General features: G+C 40.3%; 1 protein-coding gene across 1 annotated transcript in view; it reads right to left on the reverse strand.

Moving 5' to 3' along the window:
• Positions 1-9,732: 9,732 nt before the first annotated feature.
• GUCA1C (guanylate cyclase activator 1C) overlaps positions 9,733-16,391 on the reverse strand; it is a 39,818-nt gene continuing 33,159 nt past the window's right edge. Inside the window, 3 exon segments of the mRNA XM_060397173.1 lie at positions 9,733-9,867; positions 9,870-9,928; positions 9,931-9,990. Coding sequence (XP_060253156.1) covers positions 9,733-9,867; positions 9,870-9,928; positions 9,931-9,990 — 254 coding nt within the window.

Below are 16,391 nucleotides of genomic sequence, written 5' to 3' on the forward strand. Positions count from 1 at the left end.
TAAGTAGGGTCATCTATTTACTCTAAACCATAATACACATACCTGCTAAAACAGGACTTAGTTTAGAAAACAGAAAGAATATGCTTTATTTTCTATACCAGATTAAAATTTTGTCAGAAGGTAATAATCCAAGTGGAAGAATATACCCATCAGACCAGAGAGTAAATCTGGAGAGATCTAAGCTCTGACTGGGCTTTCCCAATGGCTCAGTGGTAAAGAATCTGCCAGCAATGCAGGAGATCTGGGTTCAATCCCTGGGTTGGGAAGATCCCCTGGAGGGGAAAATGGCAACCCACTCCAGTATTCTTACCTGGAGAACAACATGGACTGAGGAGCCTGGCAGGGTATAGCCTGAAGGGTCACAAAGAGTGGACATGACTGAAGCAACTGAGCAAGGCATGCAAGCTCTGATCAGATTCAGTTTTATTCCACATGCAGGACCTGGGAAAGGAGCTCAGGGAGCATTGATAGAGGAAGACATACACATCTCCTATCTTGCAGTTCATTCTCCCCAGATTGACCTGTAAGTTCAATGTAATTCTAGTGGAAAATCCCAATAGTGATTTTACGCTGACCAGCTGATTTTGCACTATATATGGGAAAGGGTAAAGAATGCTGAGACAACTGCAAAGAAGAAAGCAGATACCACATAAAGACTTATTACAACATTGTAGTAATTGAGAGTAAATCATTGAAGGGATAGAGACAGAACAGAGCCATCTATTCTCTTTGTAAACTTTGAGCTAATTTTAGATTTACAGTAAAGTTGTAAAATAGTACAAAAGGAATTATCTTATATCTAGTAGCCCACGTCCCCAAATATTACCATTTCATGACTGACTTTTAAAATAAACTTTAAGTTTGACATGTTAAATTGTTTTGTTCAAATCTGTGGTGATTTTTCCTATTACCTGTGACCTTAAAAGCTTTTATGTGTGTCTGTTAATCAGTAATCAGTTGTATTTTCTCCTTTGCAGATTTTTTCTTGATAACTTTCAATCTTCAGAGTTTGTGTTTTACCTATAAATGTCTGAACTTTTATATTTTAAGTATATTGTCACACTGGTACAAATATTTTAATTATTTTTAAATTTTTGGTCTAATAGTTTAAATTTTTAACTGTTTAAAAATCTGTTCACATTTTGGAGCCATTTTGCTCTCAATGGTGACATATTCTACTCTTTGAGAATATATTTTTAATTCTAAAAAGAGCCAGAAACCATTCATAGCTAATTGAGGTAACCAGAGTATAGATACACAAATATCATTTTGGTAAGAAAATGAACAAACTGAAAAACAAAAGCATTAGCCAGCTGTGATAATATGGTAACATTATGATTTTCTTGTGTGATCAAGAAGCTGCTTAAAAGCCTATTTCAAAAGCATTTTTTAAAAGGCAGCATCAGTTGGATTATATGAGCTCATATAGAAGTTAATTTGAAGGATGAAGGAAGAAGTTATTCCCCATTTTGGCTTCCATGACATAATAAAAGGACACAGGGAGTGGAAGAAAGGCTCTGCAGAGAGATTCAGAAGAGCTCTGTTAGCACCAGTTACCATTAAGATGCATAATCATTGGCAAGTTTCATAGACCTCCACTCATTCACAAATATTTGTTGAGTGATTACTATGTGTTGGGCTATGTCTTAAGTGCTGGAGATATGTTATAAACCAAACAACTGACAATCTCTGGCTTGCAGAATTTGTTTTAATGGGGAGAGGCCAAGAAACAAAATAACCAAGGAGATAGTAGGTTAGAAGATAAAATTTATTCCATGTAAGTTAAGTAGACAAGGGGCCTCTGGAGTGTGAGAGTGGAGAGAAAATATATTTGCAATTTTAGGTAGGTGATCAGAGAAGGCAATGGCACTCTACTCCAGTACTCTTGCCTGGAAAATCCCATGGATGGAGGAGCCTGGTAGGCTGCAGTCCATGGGGTCGCTAAGAGTCGGACACAACTGAGCGACTTCACTTTCAATTTTCTCTTTCATGCATTGGAGAAGGAAATGGCAACCCATTCCAGTGTTCTTGCCTGGAGAATCCTAGGGATGGGGGAGCCTGGTGGGCTGCCATCTATGGGGTCGCACAGGGTTGGACACAACTGAAGCGACTTAGCAGTAGCAGCAGCAGGCAGGTGGTCAGGTGGTTATGGAGAAGGTGACAGTCAAGCCTAAAGTTTGAAGCAGGTGACAGAAAAAGCCTGGTTGCTATCTGGAGAAAAGCATACCAGTCAGAGAGAAGAAGAATGTCCCTGGGGAGGGCTGGTGCCTGAGATGTGTTAGGAAGAGAAAGTGGCTACTGTGGCTGAGCAGAGGATGAAAGAGAGAAAGAGCAACAGCAGAGAAGCTGAGAAAGGTGACAGGAGAGAGGAGGGCAGATCACATAAAGGCCTGAAGACCACTCTGAGAAGAGAATTTTAACTTTCACTTTAAGAGAAAGTAAAGAATCTGCCTGCAATGCAGGAGTCACAGGTTAGATCCCTGAGTCAGGAAAAGATTCCCTGGAGGAGGGCATAGCAACCTACTCCAGTATTCTTACCTGGAGAATCCCATGGACAGAGGAGCCTGGCAGGCTATGGCTTATGGGGTCACAGAATTGGACATGACTGAAGTGGCTTAGCATGCAGCAGAGGCCACACAACATCTGGATTGACATGTTCTGTGTTTTGCTATAGTTGGAGCACTCTGGCTACTCTTTTTAAGAAAAGATTTTGGAGGGTCAAGCGTGGGAGCAGAGAGTCTACTCAGGAGGTTACTCTCATAATCCAGGGATGATGTAGCCTAGAGCAGTTGGTGGTATGGGAGGTGGGAGCTTGGTAGCAAAGGGGTCAAGTTCTGGATATTTTTACTCAATATTCTCATCCTATTGCCCATAAAATAATTGTAATATCTAAATTCTTAAACTGCTATTTATATTTCTTAAAATGCTCATAAAAGTATAGTGTTATAGAAATGTAAAGTGCATGATCAGAAGGAATGAACACATGTTCTGGAACAGGGACCAAGAGTACAGTCTAACTGTAAGACTCTAGTCTGAAAATGTATATGAAGGTTCATTGTCATCTGAAGAGCTTGGACAAAATATTAAAGGTTTGCAGCTGACAGATAACCCATTCCATGTGGATGTGTTAAAGGTTTTGCCTACCCAAATACTGAATAGTTCTTAGATGATGATTTTCTCAGACTTCACTAGAAGGGCCAAGTAAATATAGCTAGAGAGAAAGCTTTCCTCATAGCTCAGTCAGTAAAGAATCCAACTGCAATGCAGGAGATGTGGGTTTGATTCCTGGTTCAGGAAGATCCCCTGGAGAAGAAAAAGGCAATCCACTCCAGTATTCTTGCCTGGAAAAATCCCATGGACAGAGGAGCCTGGTAGGCTGTCAGCTGCATACCTTTAATAGCTAGAGAACCAAGGGATAAAAATGTCTGGGAAAAGCATATAGTGTCCCTTTATGCCAAAATGGAATCTATTACCTAAAAAGTAGCCTTAACTCTATATATCTAAGGCCTTGAATATTCTAGAAGTTAGAGGAACAAGCACATACTAAGCATATAGTAGGCCAGGCACTTTGCTAGGTGCTTATATATGGCCTCTTGTGACATCTTCATAACTCACTGGAGTGTTTTTAATCTCATTTCATGTGTGTGGAAACAGACTCACCGAGGGAAATACCCTGTATTGACAAGGGTAATACAGTTAGTGATGGAGGCAGTAGGGTTAAATTAGTCTGCATGCATGCATACAAGACTGATCTTTTCTGCTGTATGTATCATATAAATGAATTATGCAGGACTCCTTGGCTCCAAAGGACTTAAAGGTCAATGCTGGGAGACAGTGTGGATGGATGACCCTGGGGGTGGGTCTCTCAGATGTGAGCAGTTGTGGTTTCCATATCTGGTCATGCATTAGAATCACCAGGAATATCAGTTCAGTTCAGTCGCTCAGTCGTGTCTGACTCTTTGCAACCCCATGAACCGCAGCACGCCAGGCCTCCCTGTCCATCACCAACTCCCAGAGTCCACCCAAACCCATGTCCATTGAGTCGGTGATGCCATCCAACCATTTCATCCTCTGTTATCTCTTTCTCCTCCTGCCCTCAATCCCTCCCAGCATCAGGGTCTTTCCAAATGAGTCAGCTCTTCACATCAGGTAGCCAAAGTATTGGAGTTTCAACTTCAACATCAGTCCTTCCAATGAACACCCAGGACTGATCTCCTTTAGGATGGACTGGTTGGATCTCCTTGCAGTCCAAGGGACTCTCAAGAGTCTACAACACCACAGTTCAAAAGCATCAATTCTGCGCACAGCTTTCTTTATAGTCCAACTCTCACATCTATACGTGACTACTGGAAAAACTATAGCCTTGAACAGATGGACCTTTGTTGGCAAAGTAATATCTCTGCTTTTTAATATGCTGTCTAGGTTGGTCATAACTTTTTTTCCAAGGAGTAAGCGTCTTTTAATTTCATGGCTGAAATCACCATCTGCAGCAATTTTGGAGCCCATAAAAATAAAGTCAGCCACTGTTTCCACTGTTTCCCCATCTGTTTGCCATGAAGTGAAGGGACTGGATGCCATGATCTTAGTTTTCTGAATGCGGAGGTTTAAGCCAACTTTTTCACTCTCCTCTTTCACTTTCATCAAGAGTCTCTTTATTTCTTCTTCACTTTCTGCCATAAGGGTGGTGTCATCTGCATATCTGAGCTTATTGATATTTCTCTCGGCAGTCTTGATTTCAGCCTGTGCTTCCTCCAGCCCAGTATTTCTCATGATGTACTCTGCATATAAGTTAAATAAGCAGGGTGACAATATACAGCCTTGATGTACTCCTTTTCCTATTTGGAACCAGTCTGTTGTTCCATGTCCAGTTCTAACTGTTTCTTCCTGACCTGCATACAGATTTCTTAAGAGGCAGGTCAGGTGGTCTGGTAGTCCCATCTCTTTCAGAATTTTCCACAGTTTATGGTGATCCACACAGTCAAAGGCTTTGGCATAGTCAATAAAGTAGAAATAGATGTGTTTGTGGAGTGCAGGTGGCTGCAACGGTGCACCAGGGATATAAAAACATTTATTTTGGAAAAGATATGCAGGTGACTTCTATGTAGGCAGCCTGTCACTGGCCCTCCCTTCCATTAATGGAGAGGATCTCAGAATGAGAGACAGGACACAAAGTAATTACTGGAAATAGAGCCCATGGGTAGCAATCTGAAACTCATTGGCCATTGAACCTAAAATGATCTGGGCTTCCTGAGATTTGTGTCAAACAAGTCTTAAACTGTGTTTCTAAACAACTAATCATTTTGAAGGACTGAGGTATCATTCCCTGCATTATGAAAGCTTCATGGAATCATAGAAAACTAGAGTTGGGACTTCAGAGGTTTGCCCCCACCCACACCCCTTTGTGAGCAGAGGGGACTGAGACACTGAGGGATAAACAACTTGTCCAATGTCATAAGAACCCAGGGCTGAGTCTTAGTTCAGTGCTCTTTCTGCCAAGCAATGCTGCCTCCTGAAATATTTTTCTCAATGCTGTCAGTCATCCTACTGATAAACTTAGCCTTCCCTGGGTTTCATATGAATGTCCAGGTTTTGCCTACCTACGACTGTCCTCACAGACTCTCAATATTGAGAAAGATATTCCCTGGCCACACTGTTTTAATGATTTAGGTTTTTGAAAGCATAAGACCCTAGCTTGGTTTAAATGTCAGGACTTCCCTGTATTTCATTTTCATTTTTAAAGGTTATTTTAATATGAATTTTTTTTGGGGGGGTGGGCAGAAAGGGAGTAGAGAAGCAGGCTCTTTTCCATTGGTTTCTTTCATGCAGCAAACCTTCCTTTAGGCCTCCTCATTTGCCTCTCAGACATAAATTTTAAACAAACCCTGCTTTCTCATTTAGTCCCCCATTACATTTATTCCAAAACATTTTGGAAAGAAAAATGAAGGGTATATTTGCCACACCTAAAGGAGCCTGGTGGGTCACCAAAGAGTTGGTCACGACTTAGAAACTAAACAATAGCCCACTCTCCTGAGCCCTCCACAGCCTACTCTTGTATTTTCAACCTCAGTTCCAGGTCAGTAGCTGCTCTTAGGGAGATTATCCTCTCTCTGCCAGAAATAACCCAAACAAGGAACAGTAGACACAAGCCATTGACAAGGAGAAAGTAATTGCACCAGAGCCTGTCGTCACCCTGGACCAGCTGCCACTCAATCTGTTTTTCCTTTTCACTTCCTTTCTTTGTTGATATTGAGCCAAAGAATCAGGCCATCTGCCTTCTGATGAGTCTTCAACTATGTAGACAGATGTGAGTTATAGGATTTCAGCCTTCTTTAAGGGGAGGGGTCCTTTTTATAAGGTAAAAATTAGATCTTTTAATGCCTTTCATCTTTCTTAAAATAGTGTTCCTTTCCTTCAAAATGCCAAGGAATTATTTTTTTAAGAGGAAAATATATTGGACTATCTAGAATCTTGTTAGATGGCTGTAATTCTGGTTGGGCTACTGCCCTTTGACGATTTCTGAGGCTGTCACTCCCATTTAATTAAAAGTTATTGAGGTTCTTCACAAACCAGGTCCTGCTTGTCATGGGGTTCTTTGCTTGAAATTTTACTGTAAAAACCCCTGGGGGGTGAGGAGCAGGAACTGAGGAATTCCTATAAATACAATAAAAATTCAAAATTTAAAAAAAATCGTTAGGCAGAAGTCTCTGATTAAAGCTTATCTAAAGGATGAATTTAAATTTAATGTGAGATATTTTAAAGTAAAGTAATATGACTTCATATCTCAGTTAGGACTGTTTCCTTGGACTCAGCATCACAATGCTAAGTTGCGGAAGAAATGATGGAGACTAGGACTTTGGAGGAATGTGGTATTAAGAGACAGAGTCCCAAAGGAAATAATATGGTTCTGCTTTTCCAGCCTCTTTTTCTACCTCGCCTATACATGATTTAATCTAAATCCTTGTATACCTAGATTTCATCTCATCTCCTTAGGACCACCCTCAGCAAACCTATGAAGTAGACATTACTTTACGATGTGTTCTCTTACAACAAGCAACTAGCATTTTCACATCCTTCAACTGCACCCACAAACCCATTTCCCTAAGAATCTGGCAAGCGTGTGCTCTGTCTGCTATTCTCGCACATGAGCAAAGCTATACTTTGGAAAGAGAACGGAGTACTGCTCTCACCTTCTCCGTAAGCCATGGGGCAACTTGAGAAGAGGCAGACCCGGAGTGAGTGTTGGGTGTAGTGATGGAACAGAGCTTAGAAACCTACCAGGCAGCATCCAAGGAAAAAGCTGAAAGCGAGCCTGGTAAACTAGACAAAGCAGTCACGATCCCAAAGAGGGTGATGAGTGGAAGAGCGTCATCCAGGTAGGAGGCAGCAGGGAAGCTGGAGCCTGGGAAGCCACCTGAGAACTCTAGGGCTCAAAACATAAAGTGGGAGATGGGATAAAGCAGAGCACGGATGTTCTTAGGGTCTCTATGGGTAGGGAGGTGTCCTTAAGTGTCTACTTGGCTCACCCTATCTATTACATCTGTGTGGATAATTAAGCTATAAACCCTCAGCTCCAAAACCCATCTTTTCATATTTTACACTGTGATGCCGGGTTGGGATCCTACTGACTACATTGCTCTGTTGCCAGTTGTTTCCCTGTTATGCTCAACCTGGATATGATATTTCCAGGCAGCTATCTGGGAAAATGATACCACTTCTTTGAGTCTCAGCTACCAGGCATAAAGCAGAGATAACAGCCACATCACTGGGCCATCAGTATTAAATGAGCCTGCTCAGCCAATTCCATAGTAAGGACTTAGTACATAGAGAGAAAAGGGCTTCCCAAGTGTCACAGTGATAAGGAATCCACCTGGCAATGCAGGAGATGCAAGTCCGATTCCCTGGGTTGGGAAGATACCCTGGAGGAGGAAATGGCAACCCACTCCAGTATTCTTGCCTAGGAAATCCCATGGACAGAGGAGCCTGGCAAGCTCCAGTCCGTGGGGTCACAAAGAGTTGGACATGACTGAGCACGCATACACACACACACAATATTTTAAATTCTCTCTTTAATAGAAAGAATTGGTTAAGAGGACATTGGAGGACTGGAAAAGTCAAGCAAGACACTGAAGTAACACAGAAATGGCAAGGAGCAGCTCCCATCCTAGGCAAGGGAAACAAAAGGAAGAGGCTGAGGTAATTAGAACTTAGAAGCTTGGAAGCGGGGAACTAGGACCCAGTTTTATGTGGAAAGGTCATTGGGTGCCTCAGAGGAATGTGGTTGAAAAAATGAAATCAACTGCCATTGCTGGGATGGGGCTGCTGCTGGGTAAGACTGTAATGATGTTTTCCTTTTCACTTCTACTGCTAGGAAGCTCAGAATCCAGCAGGTAGCTCACCATCAGCAAATGAGCAGGATTTTGTGGCTTTACAGCTTCAGTGATTTTTCTTGCCTTTCTTTGTCCGTGATCATTCCACTTCAACATATTTCACATTACATTATGTATTTTGTAAATCTCAATCTTCTGAAGATCCTAGAAAATCCACTCCAGTATTCTTGCCTGGAGAATTCTATGGACAGAGGAGCTTGATGGGCTACAGTGCCTGGGGTCCCAAAAAGTCAGACACAACTGAGCAGCTATCACTCACTCAGAATATTTCTACCTGCATCTTTATGACCTTAAACTGCATCTTCATCAATTTGTTTACCTAAGTCTTCCTACTTCCATTTATACTTCATTTCTATTGCCGTGTGCACCTCATTTATCCCTCTCTATACTTGATCCACATCTGTAACTACAGGGAGACAGGGACAGTCCACTCTGTGTGTTTTTAACCCAAATTTGAATATGAAAGAGTAATTAGGAAGTTTTTAACATAAAGACAGCTCACATCTGCTCTTCAACCTCCACTGTTTGCATAGCCTGCCATTGACAGAGGTACTAATAGGCCTGTGATATAGAACCCGAAACTTTAAAAGTTCTAGCCCATCAAGAAATCTCATTCATCATTTCATTTTGGGGGAAAGGATATAAAAAATGAAATGTCAGAGCTATAATGTCAGGACCATTTAAAATGTCAAGTGCTTGTTGTTGCATAGCCTGGCTGTCTGCTGTTCTGATCAAACTTCCAACTGGCATAATAATTACAGATGATGCATCGAATTTTCATGCACAACTGGACCCAGATTTATAACAAATCAGATGGAAACATTCTCATTGCCCAGTCAGAAATTTTCTCCTTTTACTACATAGTTTAAGACTTTTCCTTTGGAGCAGAACATTATTACTGATTCAAGACAGTGTTTAGGGTAAGGAATAAGAAAGAAGGGCAGGAAAAAAAGTTTTTCAACAGACCAGAACTCAGTCATTTATAATATACAGATGAAACAAGAACCAAGAGGCAGCAAATACATTTGTCAAATGTGCATTTAATCTAAGAATGTTAAATTGTTGAGACACTGTCTGAATAATCCAGTTCTATAAGATGCAGACTAATTTAGGTGAGCAAGAAAACAGACATGCAAGCTCTAGAATGCACTGATAGCTATGGAGGCAATCCTTCAGTTTAATCATGTTCTAACATGTGGACAGAGGACTGATGTATAAACAGAAGCAACAGTGCTTCTTTTTAGGATCTTTATGAGAGTTCTCTGTGGAACTTAAGTGGGTTATTCAAAAGCGGATACCAATGATAATAAAAGCATGTAATCAATAGCAGGTACATGCAGGAAAATCACATTTCTTCTCTGCTGAGAGTTTTCAATCCACCAAAAGCTGAGTGCTTTGCTTTGCATCCATTCCACAGCTTCTCAACTTTCACTGTCCCTACACCATTCTTGTCAGTTGGTTTAGAAGAAGCCTTTCTCCAGTGTCTGGCTATTTCCCACCACAGATTACTTTCAGTACATTGGAAAAGTTGAAGCTCTTAAAACAATTTCCAGAAGGCCCTGATCTTTTTCTGTGCCATTGATAAATCCTTCTAAAGTCAATTCTCCCAGAAAATAAGAACAATTAGCAAAAGGCTTTGTCTACACCCCTCACTAACATACTATATATTCACTGGCATTTTTATTGGTATTCTTAGGTCCTTTCATCTCAGACTTTTAATTCCTTGAATACCCTTCCATAGAAAAGCATTCAATGCTAGTGTCGTTTGGTGAAAATACAGGTGACAATCTCTTTTCAAGTTGAGAACATCAGGTAATATATAATACCTACGTTCACACATGAATTTTTAACATCTCTATACAGTATTGATTATTTGACCTTCAATCCCAAAGAAAGGCAATGCCAAAGAATGCTCAAACTACTGCACTACCACACAATTGCACTCATCTCACACACTAGCAAAGTAATGCTCAAAATTATCCAAGCCAGGCTTCAGCAATACGTGAACCATGAACTTCCAGATGTTAAAGCTGGTTTTAGAAAAGGCAAAGATCAAATTGCCAACATCTGCTGGACCATCAAAAAAGCAAGAGAGTACCAGAAAACATCTACTTCTGCTTTATTGACTATGCCAAAGCCTTTGACTGTGTGGATCACAATAAACTGTGGAAAATTCTTAAAGAGATGGGAATACTAGACCATCTGACCTGCCTCTTGAAAAATCTGTATGCAGGTCAGGAAGCTACAGTTAGAACTGGACATGGAAAAACAGACTAGTTCCAAATAGGAAAAGGAGTATGTCAAGGCTGTATATTGTCACCCTGCTTATTTAACTTATATGCAGAATACATCATGAGAAACGCTGGGCTGGAAGAAGCACAAGCTGGAATCAAGATTTCTGGGAGAAATATCAATAACCTCAGATATGCAGATGACACCACCTTTATGGCAGAAAGTGAAGAGGAACTAAAAAGCCTCTTGATGAAAGTGAAAGAGGAGAGTGAAAAAGTTGGCTTCAAGTTCAACATTCAGAAAACTAAGATCATGGCATCTGGTCCCATCACTTCATGGGAAATAGATGGGGAAACAGTGGAAACAGTGTCAGACTATTTTTCTGGACTCCAAAATCACTGCAGATGGTGACTGCAGCCATGAAATTAAAAGACGCTTACTCCTTGGAAGAAACGTTATGACCAACCTAGACAGCATATTCAAAAGCAGAGACATTAGTTTGCCAGCAAAGGTCCATCTAGTCAAGGCTATGGTTTTTCCAGTAGTCGTGTATGGATATGAGAGTTGGACTGTAAAGAAAGATGAGCACCAAAGAAATGATGGTTTTGAACTGTGGTGTTGAAGAAGACTCTTGAGAGTCCCTTGGACTGCAAGGAGATCTAACCAGTCCATCCTAAAGGAGATCAGTTCTGGGTGTTCATTGGATGGACTGATGTTGAAGCTGAGACTCCAATACTTTGGCCACCTGATATGAAGAGCTGACTCATTGGAAAAGATCCTGATGCTGGGAAAGATTGAGGGTGGGAGTAGAAGGGGACAACAGAGGATGAGATGGTTGGATGGCGTCACTGACTCAATGGACATGAGTTTGGGTAAACTCCGGGAGCTGGTGATGGACAGGGAGGTCTGGCGTGCTGCAGTCCATGGGGTCGCAAAGAGTCGGACACGACTGAGTGACTAAAATGAACTGAACTGAATCTTGAAGATATGGCCAAGTCATAGGGACGTGAAAACTGCCGATTTCTAAGATCAGAGGGAAATGACTGTTCACAAGGCTGTTTTTAACATTCTTCTCCCTGAGGAAATGACTTCAAGGACTATCCAAAGCTGCACAGAAGGGTAAACATTTACTCATTCACTAGTTATGTAGTTCTCTCCTTTTCTGATTTTATATTTCTCATTGTGTCACCTTGACTTAAACCTTAGGTCTACGCGGACCAGCTTTTCCAGTTTAGCTACAAAACTATTGACTTATACCCATGTGTACCAGCTGCTGTGTTTTCCACCACCCTCAGCCCACAAGACAAACTTTTCAACACTGGGCGGTGGGGGGTGGAGGAGGGGCTCTCTGTCGACTTAAGTCATTTGGATTATACTAATGGGTATACTCAGGTTAAAAAGCACAGATGAATTTCCAAATCTCAAGGAGATTGTACTTAATAGAGTGTGTGTCTTGGTGGGAGGTCAGTCAAAGTCAAGTGAAGTTACATTGAGTAACTTACTAGGGAATATGCACCTGAGGCAGAAAGTCAGCAGGATATTGAAAGCAAGTGTTTAACTGTTCAGTTCAGTTGCTCAGTTGTGTCCGACTCTGTGTGACCCTATGGTCCACAGCACGCCAGGCCTCTCTGTCCATCACCAACTGTACCTGTCCTTTAATGGATGAAGACAAATATCTAATGACCACAATTGTGGCTCAAATACAAACAAGTATAAATCACATTTTCATAAGATCCTTTTCTTTTGGTTTCCATGGCAAAATAAGGTTTCTTTAAAGAGAGAAATCTAATTTTTGTTCCTTTATGTTTTTTTATGCCAAAGAAGTCTGTGCAAAATCCCAGTAACAGCAGGTAGGATCAGAATTCCCTATGCATCCTAGGAAAGCGCAACTGTGGAACAAACCAAAGAAAAGGAAGGAAATCTGAAACTCGAAAGGAGAAGTAAGCGTGCAGTGGGGAATGTCACATGATGTAGTGGTCACAGCGCAGGGGGCCATAAATAAGAATGTCTTCTTTGCAAAGGGAAAACACAGCTGCTCGGTTTACAACCCAAAAGACTTTTCAGATTTCTAGGGGCTCAGTATGACCGCAAGAGAGGTGGGAGTGGAGATAAGGGAGCTGAAATCTGTTTTGACCCCTCAACTGTAATAACACTTCTTTATCACTGTAGGCAATAAGAGGAAGCCATGAGGTCGCAAAGTTGAACAAGACTGAGCAACTAAACACAGGATATGGCAGCATGTGTTAAAAAGCCATGCAAGTTACTGATGTGGAAATGAGAAAAAAGATGAAATACTTATGGAATTTTAAAAATTTGCAATGTAACTGACATATTACCTTCAGGGGTGCAATATAGCTTGATGCAACAAAGTAAGTTTAGTCAATATTTATCACCGTATGTAGTAACAATTTTTCTTGTCACAGCTTTTAAGGTTTACTCTTAAGATGGAATTTTTCACTGCTGTTATGCTTTTCAAAATACCTATGAATTCTGCATATTTGCTTTTTTCATGTTCTCTAACCCACTTACCAAAAACATTCTCCTTTCCAAATTAAGCCAACCTCTACCAAAAGCAACTTAAATGATATTTACTATTTCTAGCATACTTATTTTGAAGTTTTCCTCACTCTTTTCCTCCTAAACAGCATTCAAACATTCATCAAGCTTTACTACAGTTGCCGTTTCCTCCACTGCATGCCTCTACCAGCATGGCCAGCCAGGGCTGCAAAGATGCGAGGTGCTCAGGAAACCTCAGCTGAGGAATTGCTTTCCTTTATCTGATATTCTCAAACATTACTTCCCGGTCCTCTTTGATTTGTCTGTGGATTTATGCCCAAACGAAGTAAAAGGATGGCTCTGTGTCTCCCTGGAAAGGATTGCCTGTGCAGGTCCAGAAATTTCCTATCAAAAGATCAACCAGTCAAGAGTCTAAGTTGATGAGAAATGACCAAGCCAGAGCTCATGGGACTCAGGACCTAAAATAAAGCTTTGAGCTTTTATTTTTTGTTTTCTATTTAGAAACACATTAATCTTTGTGGTGTATCATTCAGAAATTGCACAATTTTTATATATTGAAATATACATAATACACAGAATGTATAGCCACATTACATAGGGCTGTTTGGGACCCTGAAGGTGAGTGTTACGGGTGCTTTTCCATCATCACTCATGACCAGGTTCAGTGGTTTTATTGGCGATAGGACAGTGCCCCATGAAGATTTAGTCTTGTTTCTGGAATCTGGTTGTTTTGCTGGTATTTCTGGATCATGTCTTTCTTCCCATTAATGTCTTAAGCCCCATACTGCCTCTTCCTTCCAAAATATCAAAATGTACTGAGTATGCCCCCATTAGCATTTTTTTTCCCCTCTAAAGAAGTCAGGTTGGTTAGAAAATAAACCAACCAGTGTCAAGGAATTGCTTTCCAATTCTTTCTAATAAGAACATGAAATTTTGTGCTGGGGCTGGGAAATTAGCAAAGATGGAATTGCAGTCTCAGGAGCTGAGAAAAAGTGACACAAGTTCTGTATTTGTTAGCAAGGTGGCACTAGAAGCATTTAGTAGTGTTTTATAGCTGAGTGTTATAAAAAAAGCTGCAATTTTTTTGTCTCATATAAAGAAACTTGATTTCCCTATTATTTCCTGGTAGTTCCCAGTTTCCCAGTTTGATTCCAGTGTTCCAGTCTAGAAACTGGGCTTTCTGGTTAATCATTCAATAAAAGGTCTTCATGTTCTGTCCCTGTTTTTATTTACCCCAAATTACCTCCTTAATAACCACCCTCTCATTTTCTCTTTGGCTTCATTCTGTTTCTTTTCACTTTCACAGTTTATTATTAGCCTCTTTAAGTCTCCTTTATCCCTGGGCTATTTGGTACTTTGTTGTCTGGACAGTTTCTGCACTTGTGGTTGTGAACAAGTGTCTATAAATCTTCCTAAATCACATCAAGAATGAGCCCTAAGAGGCACACAGTGGCATGCCAATTGCTATTCTTCCCGAAGTGAAGGCTGCAGAATTCCTTGCTTGATCATTTATCCTGACTTGTCTTGCTGTCCCTTCTGTTTTCATTCTTCAGTGATATTGAATGTTGAGCTTCAATTTTCTGTCTTTGTGATTCTCTTCAAAATCTCCTTTCTTAGATGCTTTTCTTCATAATATAAGAATAAGCTAACTTGTTGAGTAATAGCAATGATACATGCTGATGGTAAAAAAACAACAATACTACAGAGAAGTGTAATGAAAGAAAGAATCCACCTTGAACCTCTCTCTGTGCCTCACGTCTGTTAGCACCTTCCATTGGCAATTAAGTTCTGCTAATAGATCTGTATTTATATCTTATGGCATTTGTAATGCATATTTGGGCTTCCCAGGTGGCTCAACTACAAAGAATCTGCCTGCCATGCAGGAGACTCTGGTTCAATCCCTGGGTTGGGAAGATCCCCCGAAGAAGAGAATGGCAACCCATTCCAATATTCTTGCCTGGAGAATTCCATGGACAGAGGAGCCTGACGGGCTACAGTTCATGGGGTCGCAAAAGAGTTGGATACAACTTAGTGACTAAACAAACCCATTTTCATATATGTTCATTTCTAAACTTGTCTCTTAGATGCCTTTCTTCCTACAGATAGCAATGTATACTGTGCTTACTCGTTCTTTAGTTTTTCCTTTGTTTTCCATGACATCTTATCAGATACTCATTATACAACTATTTATGGAGAACCTATTATGTGCCAGAAAGTGTGAGAGCACAAGAAACACCAAAGTACATAAAAACCCAGAAATACCTCTTGCTCTCATGGAGTTTATAGCTCTTTGTTGCATTATTTTCTTAGCGCTAAAATTATACCTCTCTTTTGATCTAACTTTGATTTGCTAACTCCAATGATAATTATGTCTGGAGTTAAAAATATCTATTCTGTATTTTTCTGTTCCAGCAGAATTGATGTTGGTCATCCTTTTACAGTTTTCAGTTAAATTGGGATTTTTCATATACATCCCTGAAGTTTTCTTTTTCTGTTTTTTGGTTGTATCTGAGTGTGCTGGAGTCTTCTTATCTTTGGCCTCAATATACACTGGATCAGATACAAATGCTGTGTTTGTTACTTTTTATTTTGAGAAATCAGAAAAAGATATGTTGGCACATGGTCAACACTATTCTGCTACATTTAAACATCTCCATTTCTACCAACACCAATGTTTTTATAACAATAGTAATAATAAAAGTCTTATTTGAGGTATATATAACTTATAAAAATGCAAATGATATTTTCATCTGTGACACTCATTTCCTCTTTAGGTGTGAGTGAAGCCCTGTATCCTCTTCTGTCAAATTCTGGCAAAATCCTTTTATACTTCAACAAATATCAACCATCTATGTCTTCATTACTTTCTCTTCCTTGTCCTTTGGTGCACTGGGCTGTCATTATACAACAATTTTAGCACTTTTATCCTGATGCATGGAATGGCCCAGCTGTCCCTTAAGATGATACAACCACCTCCAATAATTTCCAAATAAAAGCAAATTCTATTGGTTTTAATTCTGTATATGCATTTGCCAAGAAAGAGTGGTTCATTGTTGTTACAAGGTGTGACTAGTTTGGTATCTTCATTTTATAAACACCAATGATATTTAAGATATGAGTTTTTATATCGGAGTAAATGTAAGCTGTTCCAGAAACCATAAAGTATCCCCTTTCTTCTGAGTTATTATTACAGGTCAAAAATCCCAGTTCCCTAATTGCAGGTGAACTCAGTTATTCCCTGAGCCAACATCTTCT

The sequence above is a fragment of the Ovis aries genome, chromosome 1 (assembly GCF_016772045.2).
Source record: "Ovis aries strain OAR_USU_Benz2616 breed Rambouillet chromosome 1, ARS-UI_Ramb_v3.0, whole genome shotgun sequence".
Classification (NCBI taxonomy): domain Eukaryota; kingdom Metazoa; phylum Chordata; class Mammalia; order Artiodactyla; family Bovidae; genus Ovis; species Ovis aries.